Source organism: Cydia splendana, chromosome 4, assembly GCF_910591565.1.
Source record: "Cydia splendana chromosome 4, ilCydSple1.2, whole genome shotgun sequence".
NCBI lineage: Eukaryota > Metazoa > Arthropoda > Insecta > Lepidoptera > Tortricidae > Cydia > Cydia splendana.
In genome coordinates, this window is record NC_085963.1 from 3,781,526 (window position 1) to 3,800,268 (window position 18,743).

An 18,743-nucleotide genomic window follows, 5' to 3' on the forward strand; every position below is an offset into this window, starting at 1 on the left:
TAAACTACACCCAAAATATAACCAACACGTACCTATATCATTATCACGCGTATGTTTTACACGAGTCGTGTATTTTTACTACCCGTATATTTTCATATATCTTTGATTTTTTCGCCTTGTATCCGTCTGACTGTCGTTTTCGTCACATAAGTTTACATAGTCTTTCATGTTGATATCATGTTTCACATACATCGTTGCTTTATGCATGGAGTAAATAAGTATAATTTCCACAGTGTTGACGAGTTTGTAGTTACATTCATTTAAAATATGCCACAAAACTGTTTCTAATAAACTGTAAGCCATTTTTCTTAGTTTCTCAAATAATAAAATTGCCATAAGCAACCATATACATACTTCGCCTTTGACTTGGCGGCAGAGGCAGCAAGTTATTAAAATCAATTCTGCTTACGCTGCCAATTCCAACACCTACGATTACAATTAATATTAATTTCATTATTTCGTCTGAATTCATATTAAAGTCAAAAAATCAACAACGCACCATAAATCCAATAAAACAGAATGAATATTTTTCAACTTTACCTCCATAACAATTTAAAAAATATAACTACGCGTGTTTGAGTAGACCTTTTTACCGCTAACGTTTAGATGAAATATTTTAAATGTTTTTATTTGTGTAGTTAAATTTATAATTTAAAATTATAAAATTATTGAATGTATTATTTATTAAGTTCATGTTGATTTTATACAAATAAAACTGCAAATTATAGCAAACATTGTTTTTTGTTTTTTTTTATAGGCGTAGTGGCAGAGTGTCATTACGAACCATAAAGCAAATACTGCCTCTAGTTTTTTTTAATGGATGAATGCCACGATGCTGTGTCACAAATATCTGTGAAATGAAAATTAAAAAAGAGGACTTTGCCGGCCTAGGCCTGCAAGATGTGTATGAAATTCCATTAACGACCTTTTGTCCTAGCCGCACCTGAAACGTCATACTTCGCAGCCTATTATAAGGAACATAACATCAATATTTCATTGCATGTTTGAGAAAAAAATATTACCGGCGGTTTTAACAATAAAAGGCCTGATACGACGAATAATTAATTGATTTTATAATATTAATTGAGGTTTAAGTAGGGATTTTGTTTACAGATTTTCCGCCTTATTCATAAACGTCTACTAAAGTTGACAAGCCTATAATAATCTTTGTCCCTTTCCATCATACCAATACGTCGGAAAGGGACAAACGATTATTATCGGCTTGTCAACTTTAGTAGACGTTTATGAATAAGGGGGTTTCTGTTTAATATGGTCATTGCTTATTTTAGGGTTTGAACCCCGTACCCAAAGGGTAAAAACGGGCCTCCGCTGTCCGTCTGTTCGTCCGTCCGTCTGTCTATCTGTCTGTCACCAGGCTGTAAGTCATGAATCTTGATGTTCTGTTGCCGCTATAACATCAAATACTAAAAACCAAATAAAATAAATATTCAAGTGGAGCCATACAATAAACGTGATTTTATTTGCCGTTTTATGCGTAATGGTACGGAGCCCTTCGTGCGCGAGTCCGACTCGCACTTGGCCGGCTTTTGCTCACAGTTCATTGACGCGCACCAATAAGTGCAAGCGAAAGTGACACAAATCTATGACTTCTCTCAACTCTGAGACCAGCAGCGTGAGCGATTGTCAAGGTCGTACAAAAAGATCATAATCTTAACAAATTGTTCAATCAGAATCGACCTCCCGTTCCAAGTAGGTATAGTCAACCAAGAAAGTGGTTTACCACTCTATCAATCAGATAATAGAGTCGAAAAGTGGTAAACCACTTTCTTGGCTGACCGTACTTACATCAAAGACTACGATTGGAATAACATGGCATTTGGTCTGGATTTAAATATCCGGCCAGAAACAGATAGTGTGACCGAGTTGCGATCTAGGTTAGTGTTGCTCGTCTCGTGCAAAAGCCAGCTCACGTACTTTTGTTAAAATTATCTAAAAACCAAAGTGAAAGATTCATTCATTTTTATTTTTACCTTTATTCTGAATGAAAGCAAAGATAATAACGCTTATGATTTATGAATTAACGCTTACGAAAGGCCCAAAAACGGCTTATTTCCACAAGGCCCTGTTGTTGTTCCAGAAATAATCCCCACCGCCTGATGGAAAAGGTCGCGCTCATGGCCAGAATATTTTGCTTACTAAGTGGCTAATAGAATTAGTACAATACGCTTTTTCAAATTCAAAAATTCAAAATTCAAAATTATTTATTTGGTATCTAGGTGGATTTATACAATAATTTGTGGTGGATACCTCCTGTTAAGTATAGCAATACTTGTGTTAGGAGGTACCGCTCCTTCCAAACGGAGTGATTCAGGTTTAATACCAGATACATATTATAATTGGTACATAGTTGTTATTTTTACAATAACTATAACTATACCTATAGCTAATTCATATAAGTTTTTTTTTTTTAATTATATTTTTACAATTCAATATTCAGAGATTTATAATAAATTATACATACAGGGAAAAATATTGTTCAAGTTAGTTTGTTATAATTACAATTACAAATTCATAATTTAAATTTTTAATTTATAATTACAATCAAGAATTAATTCGTAGGTATACTTTATCCTTATACTATTTTACTAACTCTAGTCTTACATAGGGTGTAAGTTTGTGTGTGTGTATCTCTCGGTGTGTGTGTGTGTGTGTGTGTATGTGTGTATCTCTCGGTGTGTGTGTGTGTGTGTGTGTGTGTGTGTGTGTGTGTGTGTGTGTGTGTGTGTGTGTGTGTGTGTGTGTGTTTGTGTGTGTGTGTTTGTGTGTGCATTTATGTTTATCATTTAAGGCATTAAGCCTTAAGAAGCGATTCAGTCTCATCATAGGTAAGTGTCAGTAACCATTCTGTGATTTTTCTTTTACAATTTATCCGTTGCATTGGATAGATGTTGAGAGCTTTGTTAATTTTATTATACATCTGTGATGATATTGCATTAAATTGTCTTTTAGCAAATAAAGATTTTGTTGGCCATTTAGGGGCTACTGCGTGACTTCGCCTACGATTTAATAGGGATGGATTAAAATTTAATGTCTTATGCAGTTTTAGTACAGTGAGAAGCACATATAATTTCCTCATGCTCAGGATATCACTCTTTTTATATAAATCACTAGTTGGATATTTTCTAGGGAGTTTATGCATGACCTTAAGCAACGATCTCTGTCCTCTCTCAACCTGCAAGAATTTTGTTTTTGTACCTCCACCCCAGGCGACAATACAATAGCTCATTACTGACTGCGCAAGTGCATTGTATAATTGTTCCAGCAATTTTTTGTCGGCTACATGCCTAAGGATTTTAAATATCCATATAAGTTTTCTTATGCGGTTGTTAATGTACTCAATATGTGGATGCCAGCTCAGTCGCTGGTCTAATATGACCCCGAGGTATTTAATGGATGCCACTTTTGTAAGTTGAGTACATTCACAAGAAGAAGAATATTCATTTTCGTTACAGATATGCATTCTTAATTTAAGATCTGGTTTTGGTTGGGTATTTTGGTATTTCGCGAAACACATGAAATTTGTTTTCTCCAGGTTTAATGTGAGGAGGTTTTCTTTAAGCCAGGAGGAAACCAGGAGGAGGCTTTTAACGTCTAACTCAGTATATTTCGCGTTACATAATATGTTTGTTTTCTAAGTATAAAGGCTGACTTACGTTAGACTGGGCCGTGTCCGGGCCGGAGCTTCCGGCGCATCGTTTACTATGGAAAGCATCACGTGATCATCTGTCATGTCATAGAAAAGTAGGCCCCGGAATCTCCGGCTCGAACATGGCCTGATCTAACGTGGGTCATCCTTAAATATTCAACTTTTGAAATGGCGATAATATTCTTAAAGCAAAGCGGTCAATGTATACTCGTAACTGTACCTTATGCATTTTAACTACCTACGGATGAAAGGTTTTCCGCAAAATGTCATCAGCTACGGACTCTATTTGTCATACATTCATATGTCAAATAGTACCCCTACGCGTTTTATTTACTGCGCATTTATTTGAAGTGTTTCATTAAAATTCTCGCATCTCGCTGCGTGACTTAATAAAAATAAGATCTCTTTCATAAAATATGGACCTAGATTTTTATGAGGGAAATGTATAAATGTGCTTTAAATGATTCTTTATATCTCGTAACGTCGTCGCTCGTCGCAACCCGTAAGCTGCTGGCTCGGTCACCTGGAGAGGATGGGGGAGGATCGTGCTGTGAGAAAACGTCCGTCGGGGCGTCCCAGATACCGCTGGAGTGACGAAGCCCAAAAAGACCTGTCCGCCCTCGGAATACCCAACTGGCGTGAAGTGGCGCAGAATAGGGCAGAGAGGCGCTCTCTTGTGTCAGAGGCCAAGATCCTCTTTGGGTCACTGAGCCAGTGATGTATGTATGTAGGTATCTTGATTGTCTTTGATGTAGATGTAGTACTACCTATCATGATAAAGGAACATGAGATCACGATTCAACTTCAACGCAATCTCATTTGCAGTTATTCCGCAATCAGTAAATGGCACTCCAATCAAATCTAGCCTTTATCGTAATAGATTTAGGTACTGTTTATTTTTCCTAGAAACAAAGTTCACAAAGGCTTTGTTACCACGTTTACAGAGAGCTCTCTATTCGATTACATTTTCTCCAAGGCTGAGAGGTAATTAAATACTGTTTTAGGAAGACCAGTACGGATATGATGGTCGTTCTTGTCTACGTGACAGCGTGATAAAACGGTGTCCGTCACTTTCTATCCCACGGTGTTAAAAAGTGTCAGTTATTTTATCACGTGGATAACGATGGATAAGGCTATCCATAATACGCGCACGTCACGCTATACTGGACGGATGTGGTCGATGACCATTTATCACTACACCTTAAAGGTCTCTGCCCACTACACCGTATCATACCATGACCGTATTGACCGTGCTATGAACGAGTCAGGCAAAAAAATATCTTTGTATGAAAAAGTATGAGACTATGCCCACTAGCCCGTTCCGTCACCGACCATACCCGTAGCGTGCCATGCACGGACCGTCAAAAATTGTCGGCGAGGATATTTTGCCGGTGCCGAAACGCACCGCGCATGGCACGCAACGTTGCCAGAACGGTGCGTGCAGGCGGCGAAACGGTGGGAATACGGGTTTTAACCGCGCATGGTGACCGTTCTAAGCCCGTTATAAACGCGTTGCTATATTTCTTGCTCGTACTACCAGTCTAATAACTATTCGCTGGCTCTTTCTGACGAGTATTGCTCTCGCGAATAAAACGCGGGTACTAAGGGGATGAAACGCGGATGCTACGGGAATTATAGGCGGATGCTATATGGGGATGATGCGCGGATACTACGGGCACTAAACCCGTTATGTACAATGTGGACACGGTGTAGTGGGCATAGTAGGCCGTATCGCGTTACATTCAGTGCCTGATACGTTCATAGTACGGTCATACGGTGTAGTGGGCAGAGACCTTAAGGCGGCATTCCACCAGTGTGCGGCACAAGTATTTTTGCACTGAATATGTTTGTGCCGCACAGTGTGGCACACTGGTGGAATCCCGCGTTTATAAAACAAAGACCCCCGTCGCGTCTGTCTGTTTGAGTGTTTGTATGTTCGCGATGAACTCAAAAACTACTGAACGGAATTTCATGCGGTTTTCACCTATCAATAGAGTGATTCTTGAGGAAAGTTTAGGTGTATAATTTGTTAACCCGTGCGAAGCCGGGACGAGTCGCTAGTATATAGTATAATATTCCGGCACGGTCCAATAGATAGGTGAGGCAATATATTTCTCTCTAGCATTATCTCATTCACACAGTGGCTCGGGACTGAAGGAGACGATTGAAGGTTTGTTCTTAGATCTGTTTATTGAAAGTAGGTACTATATCTTTTACAGTATAGATGGTCAAGCAGATCTTGTCAGTAGAAAAATGCGGCAACTTTGAAAAATGAAGGCGCGAAGGGATATCGTCTCATAGAAAATTTGAATTTCGCGCCTTTTTCTACTGACAAGATTTGCTTGACCATGTATAAGAACAATCAAGTAGGTAATTTGATTTTCTTATCTCATGCTCTGAAAGTGGGTCGTTGTTGTTCTAAAAGGTGCGCAGAAAGTGATACGTTTATGCTCTAGCGCAGAAAAGTGGTGTACTCCTCTGCGTCCCCGTCCCACGAACAACTGGGTGGAAACAAAATGGAAAAATAGTGTCTTTATTTCCTCGCCTGGAACAATTGGTAATTGTTTAATTTTACTAATCCCACGTTGATCCTTTTTTTATAAAAAATGATGTAAGTAAATTGTTAAAAACAAATTATTCTTGATTTCTTTCGTTGAATTCAATTTACTCGATTTCATAAGGCGGGAACCAAAAGGAATACACCAAAAATATTTTTTAAACCTTACACTTGCGTAAATGAGCAAAGGCAGAATCTTATACAGCCACAGTTAAACGTTTGTACGATATTAAATTGGTTTTTAAAGTTATTTAGCACTATATTCATGAAAATTAAATAAAATACAAGATCAAAATTTCTTATATTATTAATTAAATTGTTATTTAATGTTTAAAATACTTTTATTACGTGGTGCGGCGCACCAAGGTCGCGATGCGGTCCGGTAGTCTGTTGCGGCTTTTAGAAAGAAAAAGTATAAAATTATAAAGTAAGAGGCAATCCCGCTGATTTTCATACTATAATGAACAAATAATTTTAAAATTACTGCAGTTTGTTAAAAAATGTGTGTTTTCGTAAATACTGCAATCTAATTTAATTCCTATACTAAACTACAAGAATTTTCCAAAATCAGTACTTTCTCGCAACTGAGGCTACAGTATACCCTTGCCCATAAATCAAACGCCCGCACGTTCTACAGACGCATCGTTTTATTGTGCAGTATCAGCTATCCATTATATATCACAGACATCACACACATAAAGCTGAAGCGAAAGCGTATATAATATTAATAGGTACTTATGGCATATACTGTCATAAACGCTGTGAAGAAGAAGATAAACGACCTGACTTAAGGATGACTCACGTTAGACCGGGCCGTGTCCGGGCCGGAGCTTCCGGCGCTTACTTTTCTATGACATGACAGGCGATCACGTGATGCTTTCCAGAAAACGATGCGCCGGAAGCTCCGGGTCGGACACGGCCCGGTCTAGCGTAAGTCATCCTTTAGACGTGTGTCTGTGTCGTAAAAGAAAATAGACTAAAATAAAAATCGGCTCATTCCACATGTCGCCTTATGTTCGCAACAGCTAGACAGTTGGGCCAGTAAAAATAAGTAGTACCAAAGACATATGTAACTTCGTATTCTATTCTTTTTGGTACTTAGTACTTAACTAATATTTAAGCCTTATGAATGAATCCCTTCTATAATTTTGTCTTTAGCCCCTAGAGAGGAACACAATATTTTATATACGCTGAGAAACTCAGTTTTAGAAGCAGGCCGTCAATGTCGTTTAGATCATTAATTACCGTTGAGGAGGGTAAGAGACATACCTGACTCAGGATAGACAGCTCCTTGAGTGTTCGAGAGCCATTTCATGTTCAGGATATATTATAACGGTTCGTGTAGGTAATGTACGTTTGCTGAAAACCTCAACCCGAGGATAGAATAATTCAAACGAACAACGATGCAAAAATACGAAACATACCTTAGAGAATATAACCAAACGGAGTGGTCAGGCGTTCCCCTCTGTCGAAAATAGGCGGCCAATGGTCAACCACATGTATGGACTGACGTTTATCTGACATGGCTATGTTTACGTTACGTATACATTTGATGTACCCCTCCCCCGCAAAAAACGGCAGAATATTTTGTACTGAACATTGTAGACATGGCGTCTCCGTTGGTTATATTCTCTAAGAAACATACATTCAAATAAATAAAATAAGTCGACGTGTTTTCTCTAACGACAACATGTCATATTATTTATACGTACTTCATACACTATCTTTCCAAATCCTAATTATTTTACAGCTCACTCTTCCTAAGTGCAATGCTTGGGACTCAATATAAATATAACATTATAGTATCAAAAACAAACACTTCTATATACAAAAAGAGCACTTTTGTAACAGCTATTCGAGTATTTTATTTTTATTTTATTTTATTTTCTTTATTGGGGAAAAAAACAGACACAGGCCATTAATATTTACAGGCAAAATTACTAAATTTAGATCTAGCCTACATCCTAAGACAATTCCCACTAGGATGTACGACAATAGTTTTAGGATAGCAGTGTGATCGGGACTAAACAGACTTATACTATACTTACACTAAAAATTTACATAACGACACTTAACACGTTCCAAGTATAAATATGTGAACGCATACACACGCATAGTTTTATCATAAATATAAATTTCAGCTATTAGATACAAAATAAACAATCAAAGAAACAAAGGAAACAAGGCTACACAATATAATAGAAGCTTAGAATTAAAGTTATAGTAACGAGCTGACTTTGCGTTTAAATTTAACTCTAGTATTATTGAATATGTCAACCGAGACTAGGCGTTTGTTGTAATTATTACATATCCTACGCAGCGGGGCTCGCACCCCAGCATTAGTGGCAGCTATCGGGACCGCGAATAGGGACAGATTTCGTGTCCTATAGGTAGAAGCTCGGAAACTAATAGCCTCAAGTAGCTCAGGGCAGTTATACTGACCTGTACATATATTGTATAACACTGTGGCATCTTGGGCGTGGCGTCTGCTTGCCAGCGTCTTCACTTTATACCTGTCAAGTAGTTTGTCATATGACATTGTTGTATGTTCGAGTCTGTAGTGGAGGGCTCTAAGAAAACGCTTCTGCACCGCCTCCACAGCATTAATGTAGACGGCGTAATGTGGGTTCCACACCTCTGATGCATACTCGAGGTAAGGACGGACAAGAGCATTATAAAGTAACATATATGAAGAACATTTTCTTAAAGGTTTAGCTGATCTGAGAACAAATCCTAACATTTGAAAAGCCTTAGCCGTTATTTTGTGGACATGTTGGTCAAATGTTAACTTTTCATCGAATGTCACTCCCAAATCCTTTACCAGTGAAACTCTTTGGACCGCTTCCCCTCCTATGTGGTAACTAGAGAATACTTTATTTTTATTTTTAGTGAATGTGATTTGAACGCACTTATCGTACGCCAAGTATAGTTTATTGTCTAGGCAGTAATGATGGAACCGATCTAGGTCATCCTGAATGAGAGTGCAGTCATGTTGGTTTTTTACTGTTTTATATATTTTCAGGTCGTCTGCAAACATAGCAAAATTACAATTCAGAAAACAATTTCCAATGTCGTTAATGAATAAAGAGTACAGAAGCGGTCCCAAAATTGATCCTTGAATTACCCCAGACGCTACGTGAGTTGCTTGCGATTCATAACCATTAATAACGATTTTTTGGGTACGATTGTCTAGGTAGGAAGCAAACCACCTCAGTAGGTTACCTTTAATCCCATTAAATGCTAACTTACGCAATAGTAGCAGGTGATCCACTTTATCGAAGGCTTTTCGGAAGTCTGTATACACCACATCTACCTGAGCACGTCTATCCATGGAAGAAAACAGGTAGTTCGAGTATACAAGCAGATTGGTAGATGTAGACTTATTTTTCATAAAGCCGTGCTGTTGTGGTATTATATTATTTCTGACAAGCGGATATATAATATCGTGAATGAGAGACTCAAGTAATTTCGATATACAGCATTGAATTGATATCGGTCGATAATTATTGACCTGGGCTTTGGACCCAGATTTATGTATGGGAGTGACGAGAGATAATTTCCAATATTCGGGGTAAGTTCCCTCTCGGAGACATTTATTAAATAATATTTTAAGTGGGGTAACTATTGCTGGTGAACTATGTTTCAAGAATTGAGGGCTGATTCTATCCGGGCCAGGCCCTTTATTAGTGTCCAGATGGCGGATCTTGTGTTTGATATCTGAGTCGCTTATAAATATGTCAGGAATAATATTAGCCGACTCTGAGCATGGTAAGTTGTCCAAGTCGCGTACATTGCAACTGCTTTTGGGCTCAAATACGGAACTAAAGAATTTTGAAAAGAGCTCGCTTACGTCCTTAGGGGTATTCGCCGAACTGTTTTCAAGGAACATAGTTTGGGGGTAGTTCGACTTTGTCTTTTTTAACGAAGATATATAAGCCCAAAATGATTTTATATTTGCCCTCATTGCATTTTCAGTGTTTTCTGTGTACTTGCGAAAACAGTTTGTTATAAGCGATTTACATCGTGAACGTAGCAGCGAAAATTCACTATAATCCCTAAGGGACTTATATGTTTTCCATTTTAGCCATACCTTTTCTTTTCTTTTTAGGGTTTTTATAAGAGCATGCGAGAACCATTTAGGGTAGGTCCCGGTATTTTTCTTGCATAAGGGAACATTATCATCAATTATTTTATATAAAATATTGTAAAATCTTAAAACAGCCTCATTTGTTTTCAATGAATTAAGCTCACGTGACCAGTCGATTTTATTTATTTCATTTGCAATGTCAGTATAGTTAGCTTTATAAAAATTATATTTTGGGGTTTCAATTGATGGCAATGGGGCAAAGGGCTGTATAATAATATTGAATTGGAATGGGGGGTGGTGCCTGTCAACATTACTTAAGATTGTATCAGGAAGGGAAAGCTTACAGTCGATATTTGAGAGTAGTAAATCTAATGTTTTCATGTTTTGATTAGTAAGTGAGTTATATTGGTGCAAGTCTAGTAGATTGATAGTATCAAGTAAGTATTGGCAGGCCTCACTAGTAGTAGAATTGGTTTGAGCGATCAGTTGACCTTGATCCACAGCCCATGTGAGTTCAGGTAAGTTGTAGTCTCCCGTAACACATATTTTGCAATTTGGAATTAAGTCTTGTATTTTTTCGATTGATTTAAGGTGGTTGATGTAGGTATCTTTACTCGAGGCCGGCGGGATATAAACGACGGAAATAACGAGGTTATGGTTAGGGGTATGTAAGACCAGAAAGAGGTCCTCAACACCTGTAGATTCCCATTCCATATAACGGGTAGCTTGTAAGGGTTTTCTAACTCCAATGAGTACCCCACCTCCATCCTTTTTAAAACTAGTTGAAAGGTCACGGTCCCGACGGTATATTATGTAATCACTACCCAGTATCTCGGCATCTAGTACCCCGGGTTGTAGCCATGTCTCGGTTAACATTATTATGTCGTACGCAGAGTTAAGTATATTAAGGCGAAGATCGACCAGCTTAGACCGTAATCCACCGCAATTTTGGTAATAAAATAATAAGTCACTTTTAGTTGACATTATACGACAAGCAAAGTTTATATAAAGCACAAGACAATCTAACAGCAAGCGTGCAGTGGTACGAGCGCGGCCGGCCAACCCAAAAGTGAGTTACAGATACAATAAAATAATCAAGTATTATTCCATAGTAATTGAATTGTTTGCGTGTAATATTATTATAACTATGAATACGCATATACAGTTTGTAACTATTATCTAGCCCGGTAAGCAATAATGTTGTTATACGTGTCAGCCAATTATTTATACAAACAACGAGAATTTTAAATATTGGTAGTAAAAAATATATGTACATACTCAAGTTGTAGCCATATATAGCCGGTAAGTGGTAATGTAGCTTGATAAGTAACAGATCGGACATTTGTAGCCAGTTTTTTACACTGATGAATTGTTTTATAAGTATTTTGAATGTGATAAATAGTAGTGCTATGTTGGTCATGGAATAGTTATACAAATACAGATATAAATACCAGTGCAGATGAGGCAAAGCAATAACCAGGGGAGAATGTAAACAAACACGTCACAAGCGGTCTAGGTCAGGTTCACTCTTAATTGCAAGGATGCGTGAGTCATCAGTTTTGCGCATCAGTATAGTACCATTCCTTACCCAAATCCACTTGTAATTTTTATTCTTTCTTATGTCCCTGGCTTTAGCATATAAGATTTTGTTTTTCAAAGTTAAATGTTCATTAACGTATATCGGAGATGCCGACACCACTGTGCCGGCTGCTGACGCAGCATCAGAGCAGCCGGCCGCGTCGAACAGATGTCCGACCGTTAGTCCTCGGCGCACCCTGGCAGCGGCCACTATGTCATCACGTAGACGGCGCGTGGTTAATTGTATAATTATGTTTTTAGGCCGGTCAGTCGCCTTATTGTGTGGGACTCGATGCACCTCCTTTATTTGGTTTTGTGTAATAGTTGTGCCTAAAAGTTTACCTAATGCTTCGGCGATTATTTATATAATCACCTTACGTCTGATATTAAGGCACTTGAAGGTAACCGATTCAGGGTAAGGTTGAAAAACTGGCTATTATATAGACAAAAAAACATTTTATAGTCTGAAAGAATATTTTGAGCATTAATTGGTATGTAGTACACAGTACTGCAATAAATCATTCTTATTCTTATTCTTAATGATAAAATTCGGAAATGGCGATGCGCGAATTCAAAAGTTAAAACATTTAGTATCCAGCCTTTGATGTCAAGTGCCATCAGATTCAGACTTGGCACGGCCGTGTGGGCGGAACCCTCGTAATCTCTCCAAGTGCCTTTGAGGTTTCAGACGTGACGCTAAGCCGAATATCTGCAGACATCCTTATTAAATCTTATGAAATATCTCACATACCTACTTCTATTATATTTTATTTTTTACACGTTAGCCCTGTAAGTAGTACCGAGCTACTAACATTGGCGATGTATGCAGCTCGGGTGCGTGCGACCCGCCCCTCGCACCCCGCACGATTGCTCTGTCTAGACGGCTTCGTCGAATGACTGTAAGTATTGTTTTATAGACTGTGGCCAAACTAAACAGAACCATACACAACCTATGAATAAGTCAATTTGGTGCCTAAGGCCTCTCCAAACGTTTGCGATATATCGGCCCAACAGAATGCGATGGAGCGATAGTTAGAACAAGACAACGTATCGCAGCCGACATGTTGGAATCGTTGTTGCTGACCAAAGTGGCCGACATTATTTGGAGTTTCCGTTTCACGCGGTTTTCAAACGATTACAATATTTTTGTTAAAGTATAGAAATAAAATATTATTTTTATTTTAAAACATTATTCTAGAAATTAAGGGATTATTCTATATTTAATTTATCCACTCACCTGTTCTTGTACTGCCCATCAGCATTATCGCCCATCTTACTCCAACGCCGCCGTTTTAAATCTCGCCGTCTCACTCGCACGGACACTCACGGACACACACGAAAACACGAGTCTTTCAAAGTCTGTGTAGTGTTTATTTAATTCCCATTTTCGTACTAAAGAGAGAAATCATAATTTCATATTCGGGGAGGAAAATAGGGTACGTTTGTTTGGGAAAGCGGGTATCCACTAAGATATAATTTTTGAACAATTAATTTTACATTAGCCATCTAATTTATTGATTATTATAAGAGTTAGGAGCGAAAAACAAATTCCATACAACCTTTTAAAAGCCTCTTACTCTTATAATAATTTAAAAAATCTAACGTAGAAAAATATTTTCCATATCAATACTAAAATAGGGACTACGTTTGTATGGAGATATAATTATTATAATTTAAGTTTATTTATTATACTTTATAATTTATAAACTTTCTCTGTACTTGCTCTGCATCGGGTTTGACAGAAAAAAGTGTGGAAGATCATTATAGGCGTCATATTTCTAAAGAAATTTGACATTTTAACACATTATCATTTGCAAATGCCATGCACCATTAGTTTGGTCCGACTCTAAAAAGTAAATGATGCCTCACTTCTTTTTCGTTTGTTCTGTTGATTCTTAAGTTGAGTTAGATATTCTTAGATTGGCAAAAAAACAACTCTAGCTTTGCTTGTTAACCGTGTTAGTTCCTAAGTTGCCCTACTTGAACGTTTTTACTGTGCTAGCATTTCCCAAGAGCATCTCGTAGAGCGTCTACGACGTAGCACGTTCTACGAGTCGTTGCTATTCCGTAGCACTAGAATTAATTAATAAGTCTTCGTCCCGCTTTTGACTTGCTTATACTTTTAAACTAGATTTTAACCAGCGTTTTTATACAGGGTGACGTACGAATGTTGCTATACAATTGTTTAGTAAATCCGTTTTGCTTAACATTTACTTGTCGCTAATGAATATATCCGTTTAAATACATTAAGTACTTTATTGTTTAAACATTACTACTGAAAAATAATTTGTTTTAAATGTCCACCACGAAAATGTTTTCAATTTTCTCTATAGACTGAGGTCGTTAAGCCATCAGGCGGATCGTTAGGTTGTTTGCCACCATGGTATTAGTAAAAACCTACACCCCGATACTAACCGATACTAAAATGTTATAAACAGAAATTACTATAATTGTGTACCTATACCTAAGCACCTATTTGGCACATAAATACGTTGACAAAATAAGGAATATCTTTCTTATTAATATATAAATTTATTAATAACAACCAAAATGAAAACAAGAAAATAAAACGTTATTTAAGACTTTTACAAAATGACATTAAAATTAAACTTGCAATCATTTTACTAAAACGTAACGTATTATTTTATTTTCAAAATATTTTGAGCCGATGTAAAAGCACCAATGATCGACGCTGCACCAATGTTCGACATGGCACTTATGTCAAAGTAATAATATAGTTTAAGTTTGAACAACGATTTTTTTTCTTTATTCAAAATTAATTCCTGTCACTTTGACCTAAAGTACTTATGTCGAACACTGGCTAAAAGTGTCGATCATTGGTGGTTTTCCCTTACACAAAAGCAACCGTAATAACCGGAGTAAAAAAAATTGCCAGCGTATGTTTGGGCAACCTGTAATAATGTACAATTTCTTACAAATTGGTTCAATTTACAGTAATGGGTATCGCAAATTCGACTGCCCAAGCTATATTGAAAATATTGAGATAACACGCGGTCCCCGCGGTAGGTATGTCTAGACCAGACCGAACATACTTTTGCAATAATTCAACATAACCATCTATTTAAAATTATCTCGCCCAGTATACTTTATTTTCATCTCATTTTATACATTATCTGTTCTCTGGGACGATCGAAGAAATATCACCTTTGAACACTGGGACAGCTTTAATACATTTTTTAATCATATCATCACTCTAGCCCAATACGATACAATATCTTATGAAGTTACACACAATATTGAAAGACAATTGTCTTTCAAACCGAAGGGGCGTACAGCGCGGCGTGCAGCAGTACGCGGCGTGCGGCTATCGCGAAAAAAAATAGATATCTCAATGTATTGTACTACTGTATTGTATAAACGATTTGCTTTAGTAACAGTGTATTTGAAGATATAACCAATTAACCACTCACTGTATTTCCTTTTTTTATGTTTTTCGTATTTTCCTCATGTTTTTGTCATGCTACTTCAGTCAACCTCAGTACTTTTTGTGCCGAGACTGACTGAAATAGCAAGACACGTTCGTACGTTTCCGTGAAAATACGATGGAAAATAATTATGCACTACATCTTGTATTATTGCCACTAGAATAGATTTGTATAGGTATGCCGACTGCTGACACCGGACACAGCCGTCAGCCATCACGGGAAACGTTGAATACAATATGGCGGCTAAAAATAGCATTCGGATGGAAAACCAATTTACCTAGTTAGCGAGATTGGAGCTGGATTTCGTTTGAAACTATGATGTGTACTGTAGGTACATGATGTCGAGGGTTGATTGCCAGTTCAACGGAATTACAATAAAGCATGTCTTAAGCGGAAAAGTGTAATTAACCGAGAAAGAAGAGCCTATGTCAGGACTAGGATTTTCAAGCATAAGAAGCAAGCTAGGATTTACAGTGAAAAATAAGTGAATTAAACTGTTTAAATTAGACGGTTTAAATAAATAAAAAATACTAATTTGGAGTTGCAGGGTAAATGTCAAATGGCGTATTAGGCGGAAACCGTTAGAAACGTGATGCACAGTAAACACATATTAAATTCGACATTGCACTGCGTACTAAGTTGCTAAGCGGGCGAGGTGTTCAAAATGATCTTTCCACGACTTTATTGTTAAGAGAATAAGAGCGTGTGAAGGTAATTTTGAACACCTTGCCCGCTTAGCAAATTCTGCTGCTGACTGCATGAGTTATACAGTTATATAAAACCTGAAACTTGATAAGAAAATTAATAAATAAATATGGGAGGTCCAGGTAAAAGTATCAAGCGACTCATAAAATGTTATGGAACTAAATTAGAAATACACATATTTTATTTTAAGTTCTTTATTAATAATGTCTTATGAAGAAGACAGTAAATATTTATATACAAATATAACCGACGTCGGAGCTAGCGAGAAAACCGAGCGAAGTTCCATCTTTCCACGTCCCATGTACAATTTTTGGGGTTCCGTACCCAAAGGGTAAAACGGGACCCTATTACTAAGACTTCGCTGTCCGTCCGTCCATCCGTCCGTCCGTCCGTCCGTCCGTCCGTCCGTCCGTCTGTCACCAGGCTGTATCTCACGAACCGTGATAGCTAGACAGTTGAAATTTTCACAGATGATGTAATTCTGTTGCCGCTATAACAACAAATACTAAAAACAGAATAAAATAAAGATTTAAATGGGGCTCCCATACAACAAACGTGATGTTTGACCAAAGTTAAGCAACGTCGGGAGTGGTCAGTATTTGGATGGGTGACCGTTTTTTTTTTGCTTTTTTTTTGTTTTTTTTTGCATTATGGTACGGAACCCTTCGTGCGCGAGTCCGACTCGCACTTGCCCGGTTTTTTTAAGTTCCATTTGAATAAGGAATAAATGTGATGTAATGCATAATTACTTTCCATCGTACTTTCACGGAAACGTACGGACGTGTCTCGATACAAAAAGTACTGAGTTGACTGAAGTGGGATGACAAATACGAACGTTTCCGAGAAAATACGATAGAAAACAATTATGCACTACATCTGTACTAGTTTCTCCTTAAAGTTTTATGAAAGGCCGAACACGTGGATTGTATAAGGCTGCAACAAGCTGTATCGATCCCCTGGCGCTGCGCCAACTCGCACAGTTTAGCTCACATATTAAATTTGCCTAAAGGATGTCTTGAATCTATTTACAAAATACATATAATATTCCTATACTATGGACTTGTAAACTGACAAGTACAGTGCAATATCGGAACAATACCTCTCTGTTATAAACGTAAAAGTGAATGTTCAGATATTTATCAGCACATTGGCCGCTCCGATGGGGCTTTCAACAAAAGGGTCTAAGTACTTTGTCGGGAACCACACTACCTGTCGAAAACCTTTGAATTTAAAGCTAAGTCACACGTTTCATGTCAAATATATGTAGACTTCATAGTTTTAAAAGAAGTGTTAAAAAAAGTGCCACTGATGGCGCACAATCATGTATCAGTCAATCACTTGCCAAGACTTAGGTTTGAATTTCGAATTTCTTTTTTTCACCACACCAGCTCGGAAAGGCTTACTTTGCACTTCAAAAACTGCTAGCAAAGTTGCATTTTATTCACATGTGAGGCAAAGTAATCACATGCAAATTTTGAGTTGCTTTCTTATGTTTGCTGGTAGAATTGACTTTTAAATGATGATTTTGGATGATAAACATTTAATAACATTCATTTGGATTTGATTTGGTTTGATTTTGTTTGATATTTTACATTTAATATTCGCTTCGGGTTGGTGTGGTGAAAAATTTTGTGTTTCACTCGGGGGCAAATTTTGTTTAACTCTCTTGCTTTGAAACCCTCGCAACGCTCTAGATTCCAATTTTGGAATCTTTCGCTTGCTCGGGTATCAATATTAGCACGAGCGGTTAAATAACAACTTTGCCCCCTTGTAAAACAAATAACTATTGTAGGTAGGTATTTAGTTGGGTGGTTTTATGGAACGTAATAAACAGTTAAATTACTGATATTATAACTTTCACTTCCTTCGTTTTATTAAAACAATACGATACAAAAGTGACCACACGCCAACAAGCTCTATCGATCTACCCTGGCAGTGTTCCGAACTGCTCCGTCATTCCGCGGTGAAGGATTTTTATTTTATGGGGCAGACAGTGACAAAAATGGAACGGTATGAAAATAATTAACCGTTATTCGCTTGTGGAATCGAATGAATCTGGTAACAGTCCAAAGTAAGCCTTAACGTAACGTGATAAGGGTGATTAGTGGTAAATTAAGAGAGTAGTAGTATAACTCATTTAGCTACAAGTTCTCTCAACCACCGAAAAAATCCGACACCATACAAAAACATCGAACTTGTCAAACTATAGAGTATTTAACATGCTAAACAAATCTCTGCGAAAACGCGCATTTTTGAATTTTTATATATTGTACGGACAAAACTCGGTCTCCAGATATTAATGGTATTAAACTTGAGGTACATTCCATTTAGTAAAGCAACCCACGTAACCACTTTGCATTCACTAAGCGTAATAGGATTTACTTGACTATCTGATTTAGCGGAGTTGACGAAACAGTATTAAGCGTAATTGCTGACGAAGCTTGAGACAAATATTAAGGGGCGCTCTCCTTATCCTTAAGGTACATACATCTTATAGTAATTTGTGTGACTTTCGAAAAAATATTGACATGAAATTCCACTAAACAAGATATTTGCCAATAACTACGATAAAGTTGTAGGAGGTACGGAGTAAATTTCTAAGGATTGAAGGTGCAAGCGACTTCGACTAAGTTGAAAACTTGCATCTGTAGCAAGTATCTCTTAAATGCAAACTGCTTACAAAGCTTTAGATAGCAACGTACT

General features: G+C 37.4%; 1 protein-coding gene across 4 annotated transcripts in view; it reads right to left on the reverse strand.

Moving 5' to 3' along the window:
• LOC134789686 (oxysterol-binding protein-related protein 1) overlaps positions 1 to 18,743 on the reverse strand; it is a 109,267-nt gene that overhangs the window by 40,454 nt on the left and 50,070 nt on the right. The window contains exon 2 of one of the 4 annotated variants that reach the window (XM_063760290.1): positions 13,127 to 13,281. The exons of the other annotated variants lie outside the window; for them this stretch is intronic. Coding sequence (XP_063616360.1) covers positions 13,127 to 13,161 — 35 coding nt within the window. The 5' untranslated portion in view covers positions 13,162 to 13,281. The remainder of the gene's footprint in view (positions 1 to 13,126; positions 13,282 to 18,743) is intronic. 4 annotated transcript variants of the gene reach the window in all.